At 39.2% G+C, this 25,264-nt stretch overlaps 1 protein-coding gene across 6 annotated transcripts in view; it reads right to left on the bottom strand.

Moving 5' to 3' along the window:
- Positions 1-25,264, bottom strand: part of LOC128687669 (uncharacterized) — a 58,935-nt gene that overhangs the window by 14,406 nt on the left and 19,265 nt on the right. For all 6 annotated transcript variants that reach the window (XM_070083888.1, XM_070083886.1, XM_070083889.1 and 3 more), the window contains exons 3-6: positions 11,110-11,296; positions 8,729-8,897; positions 897-1,036; positions 218-391 (exon numbers count right to left, since the gene is read on the bottom strand). In XM_070083888.1, the coding sequence (XP_069939989.1) occupies positions 218-391; positions 897-1,036; positions 8,729-8,897; positions 11,110-11,296 (670 nt within the window). The remainder of the gene's footprint in view (positions 1-217; positions 392-896; positions 1,037-8,728; positions 8,898-11,109; positions 11,297-25,264) is intronic.

Below are 25,264 nucleotides of genomic sequence, written 5' to 3'. Positions count from 1 at the left end.
AGTAGGTACCTGGGTGTTGGTCAACTACTGTGGGTATCATCCTGGGAAGGCATTAGTAATGTCTGAGAAAGGGCTGAGCTTTGAAATGATCTGAGGTGTAATAATAGATCTTAGCCCATACAAAAATGTGAAAGTAGATTATGATCACATGTACTCCAGGTTTATACTGACTTTATTCGTTAAATTCTAGTTGTATGAATTTAAGAATAAGACATACCATTTTGTAAATTTTTTGGGTGTCAACCCCAAGAACATCATTTCTCATTGCAGGGAGATCAAGTGGGGGTATATCATCTACTAGCTCATCTGAAGAAGCTGGACTAGCCAAGGACATTTTGAGTGCTTCTGCAAAGGCATCCTCTGTTTTTACTTCCAGATCATTTATGGTTTCCTGTAATACACAGTAATGTACAAAAAATTATGTAACAAGCAAAAAAATATTTCTAAATTATGACCTAGAGTATATTCAAATAAATTAAAGCTGCTGAGAATGACCTAAGTTTTAAGTAGGAATTATAAGAAAATGGGAGCTTACTAATTTATATGTTAAGCATTGACCTTATAACAATAATAATTTATGGTACACAAATTAATGAACACACCGGGATAATAGGGAAGTGGTGGTGTCTGTGTTACGAGGTCATCAGTAGACAAGATGGTGATGGAAGGTTATCAGCAGCAAGAATTACAAGGGGACATCAATAGACAAGATGATGACAGAAGGTTATCAGTAGCAAGGATTGCAAGGGGTCATCAGCAGACAGGATGGTGAAGGTCATCAGTAGAAAGGAATGCAAGGGAGGTCATTAAGTAAGTAGACAAGATGGTGAGGGAGGTGGTAGTGGTGGTGTTGAGAAAAGGTCATCAAAGCAGGATGGTGTAATCTTTTCTTTTACCTTAAGATTATCATTCAGCTTTGTGTTGAGCACAAGAGATGACTTTAAGTGGTGTACTGGGTCTGAGGGGATGAAACCATCACCAAAATCTGCCACTGCAAGCCTCCTTTCCACTTCCTGCAGTTTATATACTCTGTGATCTGCAACAATAATTAAAATGATAATACCTAATGATTGGTAGAGAGCATTCCTAATGCCCTTGTATAAGAGAGAAAAGATGATGAGAGAATGTAAGAATTACATGGCTAGGCCTCTTGAGTAAATTTGGTAAAGTATACAATAAAATTATTACTGAATTATGGGTAAGGCAGAAAGTAGGATTGCAGAGAAATAAGGAGGATTTAGGAAGGGAAGGGAATGTGTAGACTAAAGATAAAGATAAAGGTTTATTTCTTTGTAAACATTACAATGTGTAATTACAATTTTGGTTTGCTAAGTACAAAGAAAGCCACTGTCATGCCAGGGCATTTCAGGCAGACTAATCCTAATACTATATAGTATTGTGTATAATTACTTATACACAATAATAGCACATAGTAACTACTTAAAACTAGGCGAGAAATAGTGGTTAACTGTATTACAGTCTTATTTAATCTTAATACTAATGCGAGGTAGTCAAGGTGGAGGTTTATAAATATAATAATCTTAAAGTTGCACATTATAAAAACAATATTACAAATAATGGTTCAGGCAGTAATATTTCATGGATTGGCAGAAGTTTAAAAATGTAGAGGTCACATAATAGAACTAATTAGCAGTTGCTTTGGTTAGTATTGAGAGATAAGATGATTTTTTAGCATAGTCCTAAATTTATAAGTAGTCAGGAGATCCTTTACAGGTTCTGGTAGCGACTTCCAGATCTTCAAGCCCTTTATGTACATAGCATTTTTGCATACTGTGAGACTGACACGAGGAATGTTGAAGAGTGCCTTATGCCCTGTATTGTCACTGCATTCTGTTGTAACTGTCAAGTAGTTGTTTAAGTGGAGGGTATATAGTGGAGTGTATGTCTCGTATATTTAGCAAGTTCAGGCTTTTGAAAAGTGGTGGGGTGTGCTGTCTAGCACAGGAACTGGTAATCATCTGCACAGCAGCTTTCTGTTGGGTTATTAAAGGTTTAAAGTGGTTGGCTGTGGTTGATCCCCAGGCACAAATACCATAGGTGAGGTAAGGATATACATGTATTAAAGAGTGGTATAGGGTAAGGAGTGTTGTTTGTGGTACACAGTATCGTATCTTGGAAAGAATGCCTACTGATTTGGAAATTTTTTTGGCTATGTGTTGGATGTGAGAGTGAAATTTAAGATTACAATCAAGGAGAAAACCTAGAGATTTACCCTCAGTGTGTCTTTATATAGTCAAGTAATGATAATGATATGGTCAAGTAATGAGGCACTTGTCTCAGAGATTCTTGTTGGCTTAGTTATAGAGGGTAGCAACAAGCAGTTGTTCATAGTGTTTGTAAAATCAGCTACTGGAGGGTCAGTTGCTTGGATGAGGTTTATGCTGAAGTCTCCTGTAAGTATCAGGTGGTGTTTATTCAACTCTGACTCAGTTATCATGTTTCTAAGGTTACTACTAACAACCCACATAGAGACAGAAATACAAAAGATTAATTGATCTGTATATTTCAACCCCATGCTGGGATCCTCTTCAGCAGGGGGTAAAAACATACAGATCAAGTAATTTTCTGAGCATGTCTCCATGTGGGTTATTATCGAGTACTGACAAATTTTTGTTACACTTTATTTACTAAGCATATATATTACAGCATATAACTCAGCAGTACTCAGACAAGGGTAAAGAACTGTTTGTTGCATTTATGGATTCAGAAAGGACATTTAATAGGGGACTAGAAAGCAATGTGGCAGATGTATGGAATAGGTGGTAGGTTACTAAAAGCAGTAAAGAGTGAGGCTCAGGTTAGGGTACATAGGAAAAAGGGGTACCATTTCCCTGTGAAAGTTGGGCTTAACTAATTAGACAGGTTGTTGACATTTATGGATAGGGGTTGTAAAATATGTGAATTCTAGGGTGTTAGGGAGTGGCATGGTATTAAAAGCTGGTGAATCTAATACAAAGTTGAGGTTGTTATAATTACTCTGCTGATTTGATAAACTGGGAAATTCTGAAGACAATTTGTAAAGTTTGGTGAAGAAATTTGAGAGAGTATGTAAAAGTGGGAGATTAAAAGTGAACAATGAAAAACCCATGATGATTTGGGGGGGGAGGGGAATGACAACAAAATTCTAGACAATGAAAGATTGGATGGAGTATGGAGGAAATGGATTTACTTGGATATTTGGAAGTGGACATATCAGTATATGGGTTTTTGAGAGATGAGGTGAACCACAGAAGAGATGAAGATAAAAAGGTAGGTGATATGTTTATGCATTTGTGGAAAGAAAAGTTTATGTATGGAGGGAAAAAAGAGAATGTACCAGAGTAGTGTTACCAACACATTAATATAGGTGTCAGGCATAGGTTTTGAACATTGCAGTAATAAGGAAGATAGAGTAGAGATATCATAGATGAGAGCAATGTGTTATGTAAATGTTTTTCCTAAACATATTGGCCGTCTCCCACCAAGGTAGGGTGACCTAAAAAAGAAGAAACGCTTTTACCATCACTATCACTGTCTTGCCAATTGTGCCAATATTACAGTTTAGATGCCCCTCCAAACTGCAATATCCCCACCCCACCCCTCAGAGGGTTAGGATATTCTGCAGTGAATCTGCAGTGTACAAATTAAAAGAGGGCATAATTCAGAGGGCTAAAGAGGGATTGTTGAGGTGGATTGGGTGTTTAGAAAAGATGGAGAGGGACAGGATGATAAAAAGGGTGTATAAATCTAGGGTGGAATGTAGGAGGGGTATTATTATTATTATTACATTCATTGGGGGAAGTGGTAAACTCGTAGGATTCATACAGCACTTAGGGGGATGGAACACATTCAGGCTCTATTTACAGAATTGGAGTGAAGGTCCAATTCCTTAGATAAAAAGCCTGTCACCAGCATCAAGGAACTGCCCATGGAAAAAGGGGGGTTGTTCATATGTTAAACAAATTATTCTTTCAACAAACTAGCCGTATCTTACCGAGGCAGGGCAGCCCAAAAAGAAAAATGAAAGTTTCTCTTTTTAAATTTAGTAATATACATAGTATAAGTAGTAGGTTGGTAGACAGCAACCACCCAGGGAGGTACTACCATCCTGCCAAGTGAGTGTAAAACAAAAGCCTGTAATTGTTTTACATGATGGTAGGATTGCTGGTGTCTTTTGCCTGTCTCATAAATATGCAAGATTACAGGCATGTCTTGCTACTTCTACTTACACTTAGGTCACACTACACATACATGTACACATTTATTTATACACACTCATCTGAGTTTTCTTTAATTTTATCTTAATAGTTCTTGGTCTTATTACTTTTCCTTTTATATCCATGGGGAAGTGGAATAAGAATCTTTCCTCCGTAAGCCTTGCGTGTTGTAAAAGTCAACTAAAATGCCGGGAACAATGGGCTAGTAACCCCTTTTCCTGTAAAGATTACTAAAAAGAATAAGAAGAAGAAAATTGTCAAAGTGGGAAGTCTGAATGTGGGTGGATGTTGTGCAAATGATAAGAAAGAGATGATTGTGGATGTTATGAATGAGAAGAAACTGGATGTCCTGGCTTTAAGTGAAACAAAGCTGAAGGGGGTGGGAGAGTTTCAATGGAGAGGAATAAATGGGATTAGGTCAGGGGTTTCAAATAGAGTTAGAGCTAAAGAAGGAGTAGCAATAATGTTGAAGGATAAGCTATGGCAGGAAAAGAGGGACTACAAATGTATAAATTCAAGGATTATGTGGAGTAAAATAAAGATTGGATGTGAAAATGGGTTATAGTAAGCGTGTATGCACCTGGAGAAGAGAGAAGTGTAGAGGGGAGAGAGAGATTCTGGGAAATGTTGAGTAAATGCTTGGGGAGTTTTGAATCAAGTGTGAGAGTAATGGTGGTTGGAGATTTCAATGCTAAAGTGGGTAAAAATGTTATGGAGGGAGTAGTAGGTAAATTTGGGGTGCCAGGGGTAAATGTAAATGGGGAGCCTTTAATTGAGCTATGTGTAGAAAGAAATTTGGTAATAAGTAATATATATTTTATGAAAAAGAGGATAAATAAATATACAAGGTATGATGTAGCACGTAATGAAAGTAGTTTGTTAGATTATGTATTGGTGGATAAAAGGTTGATGGGTAGGCTCCAGGATGTACATGTTTATAGAGGGGCAACTGATATATCGGATCATTATTTAGTTGTAGCTACAGTTAGAGTAAGAGGTAGATGGGAAAAGAGGAAGGTGGCAACAACAAGTAAGAGGGAGGTGAAAGTGTATAAACTAAGGGAGGAGGAAGTTCGGGCGAGATATAAGCGACTATTGGCAGAAAGGTGGGCTAGTGCAAAGATGAGTAGTGGGGGGGTTGAAGAGGGTTGGAATAGTTTTAAAAATGCAGTATTAGAATGTGGGGCAGAAGTTTGTGGTTATAGGAGGGTGGGGGCAGGAGGAAAGAGGAGTGATTGGTGGAATGATGAAGTAAAGGGTGTGATAAAAGAGAAAAAGGTAGCTTACGAGAGGTTTTTACAAAGCAGAAGTGTTATAAGAAGAGCAGAGTATATGGAGAGTAAAAGAAAGGTGAAGAGAGTGGTGAGAGAGTGCAAAAGGATAGCAGATGAAAGAGAGGGAGAGGCACTGTCAAGAAATTTTAATGAAAATAAGAAAAAAATTTGGAGTGAGTTAAACAAGTTAAGAAAGCCTAGGGAAAGTATGGATTTGTCAGTTAAAAATGTTGAGGAAGAAAGGGAGGCGGTAATTTCATGCACTGGCCAGGGAGGTATATCATCTTTTAGGAGTGAAGAAGAGCAGAATGTAAGTGTGGTGGAGGTACGTGAGGCATTACGTAGAATGAAAGGGGGTAAAGCAGCTGGAACTGATGCGATCATGACAGAAATGTTAAAAGCAGGGGGAGATATAGTGTTGGAGTGGTTGGTACTTTTGTTTAATAAATGTATGAAAGAGGGGAAGGTACCTAGGGATTGGCGGAGAGCATGTATAGTCCCTTTATATAAAGGGAAAAGGGACAAAAGAGATTGTAAAAATTATAGAGGAATAAGTTTACTGAGTATACCAGGAAAAGTATACGGTAGGGTTATAATTGAAAGAATTAGAGGTAAGACAGAATGTAGGATTGCGGATGAGCAGGGAGGCTTCAGAGTGGGTAGGGGATGTGTAGATCAAGTGTTTACATTGAAGCATATATGTGAACAGTATTTAGATAAAGGTAGGGAAGTTTTTATTGCATTTATGGATTTAGAAAAGGCATATGATAGATATGACTTGAGTCCTGGAAATGGGAAGTACAATGCCTGCACTTTAAAGGAGGGGTTTGGGATATTGGCAGTTTGGAGGGATATGTTGTGTATCTCTATACGTATATGCTTCTAAACTGTTGTATTCTGAGCACCTCTGCAAAAGCAGTGATAATGTGTGTGTGTGGTGAAAGTGTTGAATGATGATGAAGGTATTTTCTTTTTGGGGATTTTCTTTCTTTTTTTTTTTGGGTCACCCTGCCTCGGTGGGAGACGACCGACTTGTTGAAAAAAAAAAAAAAAAAAAAAATATGATAGAGTGGATAGAGGAGCAATGTGGCAGATGTTGCAAGTATATGGAATAGATGGTAAGTTACTAAATGCTGTAAAGAGCTTTTATGAGGATAGTGAGGCTCAGGTTAGGGTATGTAGAAGAGAGGGAGAATACTTCCCGGTAAAAGTAGGTCTTAGACAGGGATGTGTAATGTCACCATGGTTATTTAATATATTTATAGATGGGGTTGTAAAAGAAGTAAATGCTAGGGTGTTCGGGAGAGGGGTGGGATTAAATTATGGGGAATCAAATTCAAAATGGGAACTGACACAGTTACTTTTTGCTGATGATACTGTGCTTATGGGAGAGTCTAAAGAAAAATTGCAAAGGTTAGTGGATGAGTTTGAGAATGTGTGTAAAGGTAGAAAGTTGAAAGTGAACATAGAAAAGAGTAAGGTGATGAGGGTATCAAATGATTTAGATAAAGAAAAATTGGATATCAAATTGGGGAGGAGGAGTATGGAAGAAGTGAATGTTTTCAGATACTTGGGAGTTGACGTGTCGGCGGATGGATTTATGAAGGATGAGGTTAATCATAGAATTGATGAGGGAAAAAAGGTGAGTGGTGCGTTGAGGTATATGTGGAGTCAAAAAACGTTATCTATGGAGGCAAAGAAGGGAATGTATGAAAGTATAGTAGTACCAACACTCTTATATGGATGTGAAGCTTGGGTGGTAAATGCAGCAGCGAGGAGACGGTTGGAGGCAGTGGAGATGTCCTGTCTAAGGGCAATGTGTGGTGTAAATATTATGCAGAAAATTCGGAGTGTGGAAATTAGGAGAAGGTGTGGAGTTAATAAAAGCATTAGTCAGAGGGCAGAAGAGGGGTTGTTGAGGTGGTTTGGTCATTTAGAGAGAATGGATCAAAGTAGAATGACATGGAAAGCATATAAATCTATAGGGGAAGGAAGGAGGGGTAGGGGTCGTCCTCGAAAGGGTTGGAAAGAGGGGGTAAAGGAGGTTTTGTGGGCAAGGGGCTTGGACTTCCAGCAAGCGTGCATAAGCGTGTTAGATAGGAGTGAATGGAGACGAATGATACTTGGGACCTGACGATCTGTTGGAGTGTGAGCAGGGTAACATTTAGTGAAGGGATTCAGGGAAACCGGTTATTTTCATATTGTCGGACTTGAGTCCTGGAAATGGGAAGTACAATGCCTGCACTTTAAAGGAGGGGTTTGGGATATTGGCAGTTTGGAGGGATATGTTGTGTATCTTTATACGTATATGCTTCTAAACTGTTGTATTCTGAGCACCTCTGCAAAAGCAGTGATAATGTGTGAGTGTGGTGAAAGTGTTGAATGATGATGAAAGTATTTTCTTTTTGGGGATTTTCTTTCTTTTTTGGGTCACCCTGCCTCGGTGGGAGACGGCCGACTTGTTGAAAAAAAAAAAAAATAGTATATAGAAGAAGGAGTTACTAGCCTCTTGCTCGTGGCATTTTAGTCACCTCTTACGACACGCATGGCTTACAGAGGAAGAATTCTGTTCTACTTCCCCATGGAGAATGCTAAATAAATAAGTAAATAAATTACTACTGTCACTGAATAAGTGAATAAACAAATTACTGTAACTAAATACAGTGGTACCTCAAGTTACGAACTTAATTCATTCCAGAAGGCTGTTCGTGTGCTGATACTGAATGAATTTGTTCCCATAAGGAATAACGTAAATTAGATTAGTCCGTTTCAGACCCCCAAAAATACACTTACAAAAGCACTTACAAAAATACACTTACATAACTGTACGAGTTGGGAGCTGTTTGAAACTCGAGGTACCACTGTACCAGTATTGAAAAGTAAATAAATGAATACAAGTTGTGGACTTGCAACCTTCATGCTGGGTAATTATCTTAAGTTTCATCTCCAAAGTAATTGCTTTTGTACCATTGTAAAGTCAAAATATCGTAAGTCAAACCATTATAAGTCAAGGAGCACCTGTACTGATTATTCATAGTGAACTGCTAAACCTGGTGTAGTCAAACAGCAATTCACTACCCCTCTGAAGGGTACTAAATTAAAATCTAACCAATACCATTAACCATGCCCCAAAATGCCCTGCATAATTAGTGACTTTCCACTACTGTATTTGTACTTGTAACTATTGTAAGCTCTATTTGGATATAAAATTAATTTTCATTTTTAATATGTAGTCACCTTTCACAAATGTGATGGGAGGAATGTGACCTATGTTGTATAACTGAGACAGTATATGGCGGATTTGTTTGGCATTCTTCTGCAGTATTTCTTCTATTTGGTTGTCTGCCTCTGTACCTGTGCAAATCCAATGCACGTTGATGCCCAGGAAATTTGGCAAGACTTTCACCTGGGTAAAAAAAACAAAATTAAGAGCTAGATATACAGTACATTTTTTTTAAACACACTGGCCATCTTTCACCAAGGTAGGTTGACCCAAAAAAAACACTTTCACCATCATTCACATTATCACTGTCTTGCAGATGTTGATTATATGCAAATCACAGACAAGTAGAAGAGGTATATATATAATATTTTGATCAATTTAAAAATCACAGAAAAGTGGACTTTTGATGGGCTGTTGGAGTGTGAGCAAGGTAACATGTAGGAATCCAGGGTAAACCAGCTATCCAAATTTGACTTCTGAAAGAGAAAGTTTAGTGCCTGTAAACTGAAAGACTGATAGGAATAGTGCAGATTGGAGGGCCATTTGAATTATGTCTGGAAACTGGTAAAACAGCAACTGAATAATGATGGTGAATATATTTCTTCTGTTTTGGGCTAACCTGCCTTGGAAGATGACTGATAGGGTAAAAATAATACAGTAGGACCGCTGCATTTGTGGGTCCGGTTTCTGAGGTTTCAATTATCCGCTGTTTACTGTGACCTGAAAATAACCCTTAATTTTGCTTAATAATGGCATGAAAGTGAAAATGTAGTCATGGTAGCAGTTCTTCAAAGCCTAAGGAAAGCCCTGAAGTCTTTCCATCAGTAAAAGACTGCTAATTCTCCAATTACTGTGCATAATTTATAAATTAAACTTATTCATAGGGTTTGCTACTATCCGCAGTTTAGAGAATCCATGGTAGGTCTTGGAACGTATCTCCTGGGGATTTGGAAGAACTACTGTATATACATATGTATTTTAATTACTATGCAAACAAAATGCACCAGCACTAACTTAACCTCGCTTCCTACTCCAGCATATCTGAACCAAGAAACAAGGTTATGCAAGAAAATGAAAATGAAATGAAAATGTCTATTTCTTTGCAAAGCTTACAATGTGTGGTTTACATATAATAAAATATTAATTACAAAGAAGGCAACTAGCATGCCTAGGCATTTTGGGCAGACTAATCCTAATTCTTACTCTATATTGACAAGGCATAGCCTTGAAATGTATTATATAGCACTTTCCTTCCTCTCTCTCTTCCACTCTGCCCCATTTCATTACCTTCTTCCCCTTTCCTATCTCCATTTCTGCCTCTCATCTCCCTGCCTTTTATTTGGTGTGAGTGTGGTGGTATATGAGAGAATGAATGTGGTGGAGCACGAGGGAGTGAGAGTGAGTGTAGAGCAGCGAGTATAGTGAGTATATTGGATTATAGGTACTCTAAAATTATTCAAGTTTTAATAACTATACACAACATTCTGAAGGCTTTACACTTTACAGGTATTACTAATTAAGTTTTAATAATATTACAAAGTGTAAATATGTAAGCAAACACTTTGAAGACAATTATGAAACATCTTTACAATATTACAATACAATAAAAGTTTATTCCAACATGATACATTGTTAATACAGAAATGGGTGACACTTGAGTGCATTTCAGTCAAGCTTTAACTTAACCTAAGACTACAAGGGACAGGCCACACTTTACAGTGCTTTGCTAAATAGCATTTTGCTAATGCAGCGGTGTTTAATTATAGCCATTCTTCATTTAATCAGACTTCCTACAATAAATATATTCACCACTCACTATAAACTAAGAATGAAAATATTTTAGGGTAATTAATGTGTGTACTGTATATGCATTTTTTAGGCCTGGTTCTATTGCTCATTTAATATATGATAACGTAAACATGTTATCAGGCTTTTCTATGCATTTGAAAGTGAAAAAAGGCTATGTTTCACTTTACAGCAATTGCCAGAGTAGTAGCCTAGAACCTAACCTGCTGTATAAGTGGGACCTTACAGTAGCTTGGAACCTAATCTGCTGTATAAGCAGTGCTTGCCTGTACATGCTAATAAGAAAAATAGTTGCATTATAGTCTAGTAAGTTTTTATTATTTTTTAGCACATTGGCCATTTCCCACTGAGGTAGGGTGACCCCCCCCCAAAAAAAAAAAAACACTTTCTTCATCACTCATTTCATCACTGTCTTGCCAGAGGTGTGCCAATAAATTTCACAGGTGCTATTTTTGCATTAGATGATATTACGGGTACTATTTTGCACACTGGATAACATTAGATTCAGGAGTTCAAGTTCAATTCAGTTTAAAAACTTAAAAAATTAATTTGAGTTATAGTCTAGTAAGTAATGGCTAGTCATACGAACCTCAGAGACTTCAATTGGAATACCCGATAATTGAGCTGATATTTCCCCGGTAGACATCACTTCAGTAATTTTGTCCATAAAGACCTTATTCAGGACCCTAAGTCGGCGTGTACTTATTACACTCTTGCCGTGAGGTTTATCCAGGTCACTGGGACTCTGTATCATCCTGCCATCATGCCAGACACGCCTGCAACACATATGCATTAGTAGTAGTAGTAGTAGTTGTAGCTGTTTAGTTGTAGTATTGTAGTTGTTCTAGTTTAGTTGTTGTGGTAGTAGCAGTATTATAGCTGTTATAGTAGTAGTATAGTTGTTATAGTAGAAGTTTAGTTGTTGTTATAGTAGAAGTTTAGCTGTTGTTATAGTAGTAGTTTAGTTGTTATAGTAGTAGTTTAGTTGTTATAGTAGAAGTTTAGCTGTTGTTATAGTAGTAGTTTAGTTGTTATAGTAGTAGTTTAGTTGTTATAGTAGTAGTTAAGTTGTTGTTATAGTAGTTTAGTTGTTATAGTAGTAGTTTAGCTGTTGTTATAGTAGTAGTTTAGCTGTTATAGTAGTAGTTTAGCTGTTGTTATAGTAGTTTAGTTGTTATAGTAGTAGTTTAGCTGTTGTTATAGTTTAGCTGTTGTTATAGTAGTAGTATAGTTGTTATAGTAGCAGTTTAGCTGTTGTTATAGTAGTAGTTTAGCTGTTATAGTAGTAGTTTAGCTGTTGTTATAGTAGTTTAGTTGTTATAGTAGTAGTTTAGCTGTTGTTATAGTTTAGCTGTTGTTATAGTAGTATAGTTATAGTAGTTTAGCTGTTGTTATAGTAGTTTAGCTGTTGTTATAGTAGTAGTATAGCTGTTATAGTAGTAGTTTAGCTGTTGTTATAATAGTTTAGCTGTTATAGTAGTTTAGCTGTTGTTATAGTAGTAGTTTAGCTGTTGTTATAGTTGTTTAGCTGTTATAGTAGTAGTTTAGCTGTTGTTATAGTAGTTTAGCTGTTGTTATAGTAGTAGTTTAGCTGTTGTTATAGTAGTAGTTTAGCTGTTGTTATAGTAGTATAGTTGTTATAGTAGTAGTTTAGCTGTTATAGTAGTTTAGCTGTTGTTATAGTAGTTTAGCTGTTGTTATAGTAGTTTAGCTGTTGTTATAGTTGTTTAGCTGTTGTTATAGTTGTTTAGCTGTTATAGTAGTAGTTTAGCCATTGTTATAGTAGTAGTTTAGCTGTTATAGTGGTTTAGCTGTTGTTATAGTAGTAGTATAGTTATAGTAGTAGTTTAGCTGTTGTTATAGTAGTAGTTTAGCTGTTGTTATAGTAGTAGTTTAGCTGTTGTTATAGTAGTAGTATAGTTGTTATAGTAGTTTAGCTGTTATAGTAGTTTAGCTGTTGTTATAGTAATTTAGCTGTTGTTATAGTTGTTTAGCTGTTATAGTAGTAGTTTAGCTGTTGTTATAGTAGTAGTTTAGCTGTTGTTATAGTAGTAGTATAGTTGTTATAGTAGTTTAGCTGTTATAGTAGTTTAGCTGTTGTTATAGTAATTTAGCTGTTGTTATAGTTGTTTAGCTGTTATAGTAGTAGTTTAGCTGTTGTTATAGTAGTAGTTTAGCTGTTATAGTGGTTTAGCTGTTGTTATAGTAGTAGTATAGTTATAGTAGTTTAGCTGTTGTTATAGTAGTAGTTTAGCTGTTGTTATAGTAGTAGTATAGTTGTTATAGTAGTAGTTTAGCTGTTGTTATAGTAGTTTAGCTGTTATAGTAGTAGTTTAGCTGTTGTTATAGTAGTTTAGCTGTTGTTATAGTAGTTTAGCTGTTATAGTAGTTTAGCTGTTATAGTAGTAGTATAGTTGTTATAGTAGTAGTTTAGCTGTTATAGTAGTTTAGCTGTTGTTATAGTAGTTTAGCTGTTGTTATAGTAGTAGTTTAGCTGTTATAGTAGTAGTTTAGCTGTTATAGTAGTAGTTTAGCTGTTGTTATAGTAGTAGTTTAGTTGTTATAGTAGTAGTTTAGCTGTTGTAGTAGTTTTGTTGTTGTAGTAGTAGTTTAGCTGTTGTTATAGTAGTAGTTTAGCTGTTATAGTACTAGTATAGTTGTTGTTATAGTAGTAGTTTAGCTGCTGTTATAGTAGTAGTTTAGCTGTTGTTATAGTAGTATAGTTGTTATAGTAGTATAGTTGTTATAGTAGTAGTTTAGCTGTTATAGTAGTTTAGTTGTTGTAGTAGTAGTTTAGCTGTTGTTATAGTAGTAGTTTAGCTGTTGTTATAGTACTAGTATAGTTGTTATAGTAGTTTAGCTGCTGTTATAGTAGTAGTTTAGCTGTTGTTATAGTAGTAGTTTAGCTGTTATAGTAGTAGTTTAGCTGTTGTTATAGTTTAGCTGTTGTTATAGTAGTAGTTTAGCTGTTATAGTAGTTTAGCTGTTATAGTAGTAGTATAGTTGTTATAGTAGTAGTTTAGCTGTTATAGTAGTTTAGTTGTTGTAGTAGTAGTTTAGCTGTTGTTATAGTAGTAGTTTAGCTGTTGTTATAGTACTAGTATAGTTGTTGTTATAGTAGTAGTTTAGCTGTTGTTATAGTAGTTTAGCTGTTGTTATAGTAGTAGTTTAGCTGTTGTTATAGTAGTAGTTTAGCTGTTGTTATAGTAGTTTAGTTGTTATAGTAGTTTAGCTGTTGTTATAGTAATTTAGCTGTTGTTATAGTAGTTTAGCTGTTGTTATAGTAGTTTAGCTGTTGTTATAGAAGTAGTTTAGCTGTTGTTATAGTAGTAGTTTAGCTGTTGTTATAGTAGTTTAGCTGTTGTTATAGTAGTAATTTAGCTGTTGTTATAGTAGTTTAGCTGTTGTTATAGTAGTTTAGCTGTTGTTATAGAAGTAGTTTAGCTGTTGTTATAGTAGTAGTTTAGCTGTTATAGTAGTAGTTTAGCTGTTGTTATAGTAGTAGTTTAGCTGTTGTTATAGTAGTAGTAGTTTAGCTGTTGTTACAGTAGTTTAACTGTTATAGTAGTAGTTTAGCTGTTGTTATAGTAGTAGTTTAGCTGTTGTTATAGTAGTTTAGCTGTTGTTATAGTAGTTTAGCTGTTGTTATAGTAGTTTAGCTGTTGTTATAGTAGTAGTTTAGCTGTTGTTATCGACTTGGATGACAGCCAATAAACTTATGCTTAACACTGACAAAACCTACTACATTATGTTTGGTAGCAGAGCAGGAGATGCGCAAATTAACATTAAGATCGACAACACTCTAATTGCCAGGCATAATGAGGGCAAATTCCTAGGCCTATACCTCGACAACAACCTGAACTTCAGCACCCATATCCAACACATAACCAAAAAAGTATCCAAAACGGTTGGGATCCTCTCCAAGATACGATACTACGTGCCGCAAACTGCCCTTCTCACACTATACCATTCACTTATATATCCATACCTCACCTATGCTTGGGGTTCAACTGCAGCAACACACCTAAAGCCAATAATAACCCAACAAAAAGCTGCAGTAAGAATAATCACTAAATCTCATCCCTGGCAACACACCCCCCCACTTTTCATAGATCTAAACTTATTCCCTGTTCAGTACATCCACACTTACTACTGTGCAATCTACATCTACAGGACCTTAAATTCCAATATTAACCTTGACCTAAAATGCTTTCTTGATAGTTGTGACAGAACCCACAGGCACAACACCAGACACAAACATCTCTATGACATTCCCCATGTCCGACTAAACCTTTGCAAAAATTCAATGCATGTTAAAGGCCCTAAAATCTGGAACACCCTACCTGAAAATTCTAAAACTGCAGACACATTCATCACCTTCAAAACTACCATCAGAAAACATCTTATCTCCCTGATACACCCTGTCAACTAATTACACGAATACCACCTGGTGGTTAACACTTACACTCACTCACCCATTTGACCATAAACAGAAATATCAATCTCAATCTCAAAATAATGAATCTTAACTAGTCATAAGTTGGCCTGTGATACTCCATACTGAAACTATGTATAGTGCCAAAACAAAAGCATTCACATTGCTAAACTCACAAACTAGTATTTAGTCACTTAGCCATAATACCAACTTACCTCATAATTTTGTAATATTTTAAACTTAAGACTTAATTTAAGTCTGCCCGAAATGCCTAGCCATGCTAGGTGTTCTAGTGGTACACTCTGTAATTATTATTTTACTACATGTAAACAATACAATAACCAAATTCTGTAAACTCAGCATTGTAATCCTTATAGAGAATAAACTTTGAATTGAATAGTGTAGTTGTTGTTATAGTAGTGTAGTTGTTGTTATAGTAGTAGTTTACTTGCTATAGGAGTTGATGGCATTTTAAGGTACTGTTCCTGCAACACATTACTGAAGATGGGACACCATGAATGTAGATCTGCTGCTGTAGATACAAATTTTACAGGATTACCCAAAAAAATGTCAAGAGGACCTAACCTGACATCAAGTGAGATGAACAGGATAACTGTTATACTGACAGGGAAGTACTAAACATGTTGGAGTCATACAGTGCCTGGAGAATGGGAGGTAATCAGGTCTGATCCAAAGACAAGAGTAGCTCAAATTCCTTGGATCAGGAACTCTTTATAAACATTAAGGTACCTTCCCCCCCCTTCAAGGGAGGTGAACAGGGCACATGAATGGGGAGCAATGACAGGAACGACATGGGGAAAATACACAAATAACCCGTACACAGAAGAAAGGAACATTAATGGAATGACATTAATGGTCCAAGTTTCAGTCACGGTATTGTGCCTTTTTATTCTTTAACCCTTAAACTGTACAAAAGTAGATCTACGTTTGCTTGAGTAGCACTCCAAACATAGATCTACGTTTTTTTTACATTCTTATGAAGAAAATCAAGCACGCAAACATAGATCTACGTTTGGACAGTTAGAGGGTTAAGGAAAATACAAAAGTATGCATAACAACCATATATTTGAACATGATCAATTCAATAAAAATTATTTAATAAACTCCTTAGACCCAAGCATTGTCTAAATATAAGCTCAATATAGGCCATCTATTTATCTATAAATTTCCGTATTTCCGGAAAATATATACAGTATTTTCCACACTGCAGCCTGCTGGAGTTCGTTGCTAAATGACTCAAATTATTCCTTCCTTTAGGAGACGATTCCAGCCGGTTCGGGCTTGAGTGGCTGTTCTCCTAGTAGGTCTTACTACGATTTCATCTTCCGGCATCACTTGGTCAGCGTTATCTTCCATATCACTCGAGTCACTTTCCCTCAGATTTTCATTTACGTTTGATTGAACACCTAACTCCAAGGGAATCAATTTATTAATTGTGCGTAAACTTTCCTGGCCACGACACAACACTTTGACATTCCTGACAACACCTTGTGCATCTGGGTACAATGTCAATACTTTGCCCAGAGGCCACAATGTTCGATGTTGTTCAGTGTCAATTAACACAATGTCACCTGGTTGAATGGTCTGTCGATTTACTGCCTCTGTCGCACCATAAAAGTGTTCACGTAGTGTAAGAAGATATTCCTTACGCCACACATTAGACCAATGATCAATTACTTTATTTAACATTTTAAATTTATTACACAACACTGCCACATCATTGTAATCTTCATCACTTTCTTCCGGATTATCTCTATAGACAGGGGCAGCTTCCAATTTCCTTCCACATATTAGGTGAGAAGGTGTTAATACATCTGCATCAGGTGTATCACTCATGTACGAGAGAGGCCTATTATTTATACGATTTTCCGCCTCCACTAACACTGCACGGAATTCTTCCAAATCAATTCTCTTCCGGTGTAGTACTTTACGGAGACACCTCTTCACTGTGCCTATCAGTCTTTCGTACAGCACCCCCTGCCAAGGGGCTCTAGGAGTAATAAATTTCCAGGTATACCCTCGCTGGGTTAACAGAGATTGAACATCGTTACTATTATTTAATTCTATCAAGTGTTGAGCACCTGCTACAAAATTTGTGGCATTATCCGAAATCATCAATCTCGGACAGGATCTCCTAGCTGCAAATTTTCGAAACAGCTGTATAAACTGTTCTGCAGACAAGTCCTGTGCCACTTCTAAATGAACTGCCCTAGTAGCAGTACAGGTGAACAAACATACATACACTTTCAGTGGAACATCATCTGAAATACCTGTTAAAATTATTGGACCACTATAGTCTACACCTGTTACATCAAATGGTTTCACTAATTGTACACACTCCTTTGGCAATGGTGGAGGACCTGGGTACATATAGGATCTGGCATCCACACGGCGACATATTACACAAGATTTAATCACCCTTTTTACACTTTGCCGTGCTTGTGGAATCCAGAAAGTTTCCCTAATACAATTTAAGGTATCTTGTACCCCACCATGCATTACATTTTTATGGGCATTTAGCACAATTAAATTTGTTAGATGATGAGTTTTGGGCATTAAGATAGGGTGTTTAGCATAATCACCCAATTCAGCATTTTGTAACCTACCTCTGCACCTAATTACACTGTTCTCTAAATACAGCCCCAATTTCTCTATTATGGAACCTTTCACAATTTTTCTTTCCATCATCAATTTAATCTCATTTCCATAGATTTCCTCCTGTACCCTCTTTATCCAATATTCAAGAGGATGTGAAAACTTAAATGAAATGTTCATCTTGTTTAGAAATTTAAACACCAACTTAGTTACATTGATTAGTTTGGGTAAAGAAGAATACCTATTTATATCAATGGCTAAGGAAGGGCAAACAATTGGAGCGGTGGTCACAGTAATTTCAACAGGAGCAATATACGCCTTTTGTACAGGCCAATTAGCTTTATTTAGCAACCAGCTCGGTCCTTTAAACCATGATACAGCATTTACAAATTTAGCATAAGGTAAACCTCGAGACAAGAAATCAGCTGGATTCTCCTCACCAGGTATATGATTAAATGTTTACATATGCTGACCCAAACTATTATACTTCTCTTGCATCTGATTAATTTCAGCGACTCTGTTTTGTACGTACACAATTTTACTGTTTCCATTACGAATCCATTGTAAGGATACCTCATTATCAGACCAAATTACAGTGTCGCTAATATTTATCTCCTGCAACTTATTTCTTATATAATTAGCTAATTTGACACCTACATAAATGGCTGTTAATTCCAACTGAGGCAAGGTGCGTGATTTAATTGGAGACACTTTAGCCTTAGACATAACAACAGAAATAACACTATTATATTGAAGGTAAGCAATTGCTCCATATGCCAATTTTGAAGCATCACAAAAAATGTGGAGTACATTTTTCCCATTTGGATTGGCCACCTGGCTTGGGAACTCCAACATTGGAATTTTTTCATAATCACCAATTAATTCATCCCATCTGTTAGTGAATTCCTCAGGTAGTATTTCATCCCAAGCACATTTAAGTTTCCATGCTTCCTGTATTAATAATTTCCCTCTTATAGTAAGGGGTGACACTAAACCTAGTGGATCAAAACATTTGGAAACTTCAGCAAGCAAAACTCTCTTAGTTAATTTGTTGGGCATACTGTAATTATTAGGTTTTAACATTAACAAATCTCTCTCAGTATCCCAAGTTAAACCCAATACATTACTACATTTTGGCACTTCATCTCCAGGGTAATCTTTACTTATTTTGTCCTTTAATTTGGACGAATTACTATTCCATTCCCTCAGAGGCATATTTGCACTTTGCATTATTTTATTAGCCTCTCCATAAGTCATTAACAGTTCCTCTTCAGTTGACGTCACACCCAGGAAATTGTCCACATAAAATTGTTTGCTCATTACTTTACTCAATGGACTTTCCATATGTTTAAGGTGTGCATTTATCGTCGCTTGAAGTAGGAATGGACTGGATGTAGCACCAAATAATACGCTCCTAAAGCGAAAGGTTTTCAGAGGGCTAAGTGGGTCACTAGGATTCTCAGGCCATAAGAAGCGGGTACAATCCCGGTCAGCCTCTTGTAAACCCACTCTTAGGAAAGCTTTACTTATGTCAGCCGTAAAGGCATAGTATTTCACTCTGAAATTTAATAAGATATCTCCTAATTTTTCCGTCAACGACGGACCTGTCATCAAACAGTCATTTAAACTAGGTACATTTTTGTTACTCCTGGCACTACAATTAAACACAATCCTCAAAGGAGTGGTCTTAGAATCCTTCTTCACTCCGTGATGTGGCAAATAGTGACCATAAATTTTGGCTTGCTCAGGAGGTACCTCTTCTATAAATTTATTAATTAACTGCTCAGCAATTATATCATTATAGGCAGTTAACAATTCTGGTGTCTTACTCAGTTCGCGGAGCTGAGCCTTTAACTGTCCATATGCCATTCTGTAATTAGTGGGCAATTCTGGATGGTTCAGTCTCCACGGAAGTCGCACCCAGTATTGTCCAGATTCAAATTTTACATCTCTCAGGTATTGTTCTTTAGTAGAAGAATCTTTTGGACTTTCTTCATTTACATTTATTCCAATGCTGTCTAATTCCCACAATTTATGCACTGGCTCAACACCATCCTCTATGAAAGAATTATACTGGGGTACAACTTCATGAGTAAGACCTCTTCAAGGGGGGCTCCTTGGCGTGGTGAAGAGGCTCTTGGTCTGAGGAATTAGCCCTGTCGGTCTTCTTCCTCAGACCGAACCTAATTACCCCCCATTCTCCCCTCCCCTATCCCATCCTCCCCATCCTCCCCTTTTTCCATTCCTCCTCCTCCTCCTCACCCCTCCCTTTTGCCCTTCCTCTTTTTAGCCTTCGTGATTTCTCCCACAGGCGCGCTAGTTCCTAGGTAGGGGAAAGGACACCGGGGTCCATCCCATTCCGTTGAGGTTTCTTGGCGGTGGCGTAGTTTGCCGTGGAATCTGGATTGCCTAGGGATGTCCCGATCCCTCTCCGGTATCCCGGAGTAGCTTTGGGTGTCTTTTGGGCGACGGGTGTATCTCTGGAAGCCACCTTTCGGATTCCGGGGGTGGTGGCTGAAGGAGGTATGCTTTGTGGCGGATATCCGGCCGCCCTCTCTTTTGTCCACCGAGGTAGCTCGGCAGATGTGAGGTTGCTATCCCAGATTGCTGGTTTACTGGCATGAAGGGTAGGGTATGGCACGGGTTCCATGCTGCATCTGCGCTACTAGCGGTGTCGAGTCCTCTTGGGCGCGGAGGGAGATTTCTGGCCCTTTCATTCCTCCTAGGAACTATCCCTCCCCGGTCCCCCCTTTTTTTTTTCTTTTTTTTTGTTTTTATTTTCTTTTCTTCTTTCTTTTTTTTTCTTAAAAACAAAAAGAAAGAAGTAACCTAACCATGGCAGCCCTAGTCCATGAACCTAGTACCCCCGGGCCCCTTCTTGATACCGCACCCCGTTCTGACCCCGCCTCGTCTTTGGACCACTCTTCAGACATTCCTCATGCCTCTGTACCTATTGCCGGTGCTGTTTCCTCACCCGCTTCAGGTACTGAGGCCTCGACTGACTCCTTCGATTTATCAGACCTTCGCTCTCCTCTGACTATGCTTCCGGCCTCTCCCTCTACGGTGCGGCAATTTTCAAATCGCCGACCCGTTCCACGTCGGACCAACTCTGGTCCCACGCCTAAACGTCAACGACAATTACCTGCTGATGATACTTCTCCACCTTCACCTTCTCGTTCTTCTCAGAAACGATTGACACGTCCTTCACTACCTTTCCACGCTCAGTTTCAGACTGAACAGTGGACTAAATTCTTCACTTTACGACCAACTTCCTCTACTGCCTATCTTTCTGACCATAGTATTGGCAAGGCACTCCTACGCCATGTTGGTAAAGATATTTCTTTTCATGCTCTTAAGAGCGGTACGCGCATCATTACCGTACAGAATGCTACCCAGGCTCGTGAGCTCTCTCGTCTTTCCCATATAGATACTGTTCCTGTCACCCTTGAAAAACATCATTCCCTCAATTCTTGTAGTGGTACCGTTATTCTGCCCCATACCATAGTTCAACAAAATTTCCAGACATGTGGCACCGACATTCTCGAACAGCTGGAACTCCAAGATCTCCCAATCCTCAAGGTAGACACTTACGTTCTTCCTGCCCGTGGGCGGAGACGATACCCTAGCAATGTGGCTCGTTTAACTTTTGACAGCCGAGAACTCCCATCCTCCGTTTATATAGCAGGACATCGGTTACAAGTTCGAAAGGTGATCCCTACACCACAACAGTGTAGAAATTGCTGGCGATTTGGCCATCCAGCGAAATATTGCAGATCTATCGCCGAATGCCCAGTCTGTGGTGCCGATGACCATTCTAATACGTCTTGCAATCGATCTCCCTCTTGCCTTAACTGTCATGAGGCTCACCCTTCGTACTCTCGCCGTTGTCAGGTCTATTTAAACGAGCGGGAAATCCGTTACCTCAAAGAGACAGAAGGTCTCCCTTATGCCATGGCAGTTTCTCATCTCCGCCTCCAAGGGAGACTCCCACGTGTTTCTTATTCCCGTGTTTCAAAACGTCCCCCCACTTCTGGTATCCCATCTTCTACACCCACCTCTGTGGTTACCTCTCCCATAATCACTCCTGTATCTAATCCTTTTGCTGTCCTCGGCTCAGACGTCCCTACTTCAACGCCTCAGTCTAATCTCGCTTCTTCGAGTTCTCTCTTACAAGCCTCAGTATCGACGAGACCTCGTACGACACCTCTTCCCAATCGTCCCTCTACTTCTCAAAAGTCAAAAAAAGGTCCGGTAACACCTCCTACCCATCTTCCACCTCCTCATTTTACCCTCCCTGTCTCTGTCCCTAGTTCTTCCCCTCTCACTGGCTCGGTTACAAGTGCAGAGGTTCACCCTCCTCCTCGTAATGTACCTTCCTCCCCTGTTCCCTCCCAAGTTTCTTCCTCTTCTGCCACCTCCCAGGTTCCTGTCTCTTCTGTCCCCTGCCACGCTTCTCCAGTTCCCTCCACCCTTTCGCCCCCCCCTACCTTGGTACAGTCCAATACAGTTCCAATCTTTACTCATCCTCCCCCTACCATTCCCAATATTGTCTCCCATACGACATCTCTGAATTCCGAAACACTTGAAGCAATCTCTGAATATATTGCAGAGACCAAACCATCAATGGACACTGATCCACCTTCCGCTCTTTCTCTCTCCTCTGCTCCATCTGCGCAACTCCTTTCTTCACAGCGCACCGTTCCTTCGCTGCTTGAACATTTTCCACTGCCTCCGCATGTGGACTTTTCTAACCCTTCTAGTCCGTAGGAACCCTTACCTGCGGATTTCAAGTATCTTTATCATTGCCAATCATGGCCTTTTTACAGTGGAATATACGCGGCCTCAGGGGTAATCGGGGTGAGCTTCAGATGTTACTCTCCCAGTTTGCCCCTGTTGGTGTTTGCTTACAGGAACCAAAATTACACTCTGCTGTTATTTCTCACATCTCAGGCTATAATTTGTTGTATTCTTCAGATCCTTTTCCTGATGGGACCTTTAATGAAAGTGCCCTTCTTCTCCGCACTGATATTCCGTACCATCAACTATTTATTCATACTTCGCTGCATTACACAGCAGCCCGTATCCACTTACATAGGTGGTATACGCTCTGTTCTTTATATCTCTCTCCTTCTCGGGCATTATCTATTCCGGATTTTGCCTTCCTTGTTTCGTCATTACCGCCACCGATTCTGTTACTTGGTGATTTTAATGCCCACCATTTCCTCTGGGGAGGGTCTCACTGTGATTCCCGTGGAATTCAGTTAGAGGCTTTTCTTGCCACCCACCCCCTCCATGTTTTAAATACAGGTACTCACACCCATTTTGATCCTCGGACTCATACTCTCTCTTGCATCGATCTCTCAGTTTGCTCTTCCTCCGCCGCATTAGACTTTACTTGGTCTGTTCTCCCGGACTTACATGACAGTGATCATTTCCCAATCATTCTTTCTTCCCCTTCATATTCGCCACCTCTTCGCACCCCACGCTGGCAATTTAATCGGGCAAATTGGAACCTTTACTCACACCTGACTGTTTTTAAAGAGGTTCCTTCTTCGTCCTCCATCGATGAGCTTTTACACCTCTTCTCGTCCTCCGTTTTCACCGCAGCTTCTCATTCTATACCCCAAACTTCGGGCAGGCATTCTCAGAAATGCGTGCCTTGGTGGTCTCCTGCTTGTGCTCGTGCAGTACGTTTGAAACGCGCTGCATGGGGCAGGTACCGGTACAATAGAACCACAGAGCGACTCCTTGATTTTAAACAGAAGCGTGCGATCGCTCGCCGTGTCATCCGTGACGCTAAACGCACTTGCTGGCGAGATTATGTCTCCACCATCACCTCTGCTTCCTCTATGAGTGCAGTCTGGAAAAAAGTACGAAAACTGAGTGGTAAATATTCTCCTGACCCGGCTCCTGTTCTGCGAGTTGCCGGTGTTGATATAGCAAACCCACTAGATGTTGCCAATGAAATTGGCAATCATCTGGTCCGTATTTCTCAGGGACTCCATCTATGCCCCTCATTTCTTTCCTCAAAGTCTGCCAGAGAGTTAGCACCCTTGGACTTTTCTTCTCTCAGAGAAGAACAGTATAATGTGCCTTTTACACTTCAAGAACTGGAGGCAACACTCTCAGCTTGTCGATCATCGGCAGCTGGGCCCGACGACATTCATATTCGTATGCTACAACATTTACATCAGTCAGCCCTTGCAGTCCTATTACGCCTTTACAATCTTATTTGGTCACAAGGAGTTCTTCCACAGCTGTGGAAATCCGCCATTGTTCTCCCTTTCCGCAAACCAGGCACTACGGGACATGAAACCTCCCACTATCGTCCCATTGCTCTTACCAGTGCAGTTTGCAAAGTAATGGAACGTCTAGTAAATAGACGTTTAGTGTGGTATTTAGAGACACACAACAGTCTCTCCACTCGTCAATATGGCTTTCGTAAGGGACGTTCTACCATAGACCCCTTACTGCGCTTGGATACGTATGTTCGTAATGCCTTTGCGAATAACCACTCAGTTATTGCCATATTTTTTGACCTTGAGAAGGCATATGACACAACTTGGAGGTATAATATTTTAGCCCAAGTCCACTCCTTAGGCCTTCGAGGCAATCTACCATCCTTCCTTAAGAACTTTTTAACTGACAGGCATTTCCGTGTTCGGGTTAATAATGTGCTCTCCCCGGACTTTGTCCAAGCTGAAGGTGTCCCCCAGGGATGTGTTCTGAGCACAACACTTTTTCTCCTTGCTATTAATGATTTGGCCTCTAGTCTTCCATCAAATATTTGGTCATCACTCTATGTTGATGACTTCGCTATTGCCTGTGCAGGCGCTGACTGTCACCTCCTTACAGTTTCTCTCCAGCATGCAGTCGACCGTGTTTCCAATTGGGCCACCACACATGGGTTTAAATTTTCCAGCACTAAAACCCACCAAATCACTTTCACTAGACGCTCTGTCATCTCTGATCATCCTTTGTACCTCTATGGCTCACGTATCCCTGAACGTGATACAGTCAAGTTTCTGGGCCTCCTCTTTGATCGTAGGTTATCCTGGAAACCTCACATTACCTCTCTGAAGGCAACTTGTCACAGCCGGCTGAACCTTCTTAAAACCCTTGCTCATCTTTCGTGGGGAGCTGATCGTCGAACCCTCCTTCACCTACATTCCACCCTTATTTTATCGAAACTTGATTATGGTGACCAGATCTATTCAGCGGCATCTCCTGCTACTCTCTCTAGCCTTAACCCCATTCATCACCAAGGATTACGTTTATGCCTTGGTGCTTTTCGCTCTTCCCCTGTCGAAAGCCTCTATGCAGAAGCGAACGTTCCATCCTTATCCGATCGCCGTGATGCCCATTGCCTGCGCTACTATGTACGCTCTCATGATCTCCGCAATCCTTCCATTTATAGAATGGTCACTGATATTAGTAGACATTCTTTATTTGTTCGCCGCCCCTGCTTACTCCGTCCCTTCTCTCTTCGCCTTCATTCGCTCTTGTCTTCTCTTCAACTACCACCTTTCTATGTACATGTAGCATCTCACTTTTCCCTACCCCCCTGGGAAGTTCCAGCTGTTCGAGTCTGTTCTTTCTCCCTCCCTTGCTCGAAAGCCCAACTGTCTACGGTCGCTTCCCGCTCTCTTTTTCTTGACCACTTTCACTCTCATTCTCATGCCATTGCTGTGTA

The sequence above is a fragment of the Cherax quadricarinatus genome, chromosome 11 (assembly GCF_038502225.1).
Source record: "Cherax quadricarinatus isolate ZL_2023a chromosome 11, ASM3850222v1, whole genome shotgun sequence".
NCBI classification, from domain to species: Eukaryota; Metazoa; Arthropoda; class Malacostraca; order Decapoda; family Parastacidae; genus Cherax; species Cherax quadricarinatus.
The sequence above is the reverse complement of the archived record's forward strand: the minus strand, read 5'-3'. Positions and strand labels throughout refer to the sequence as shown.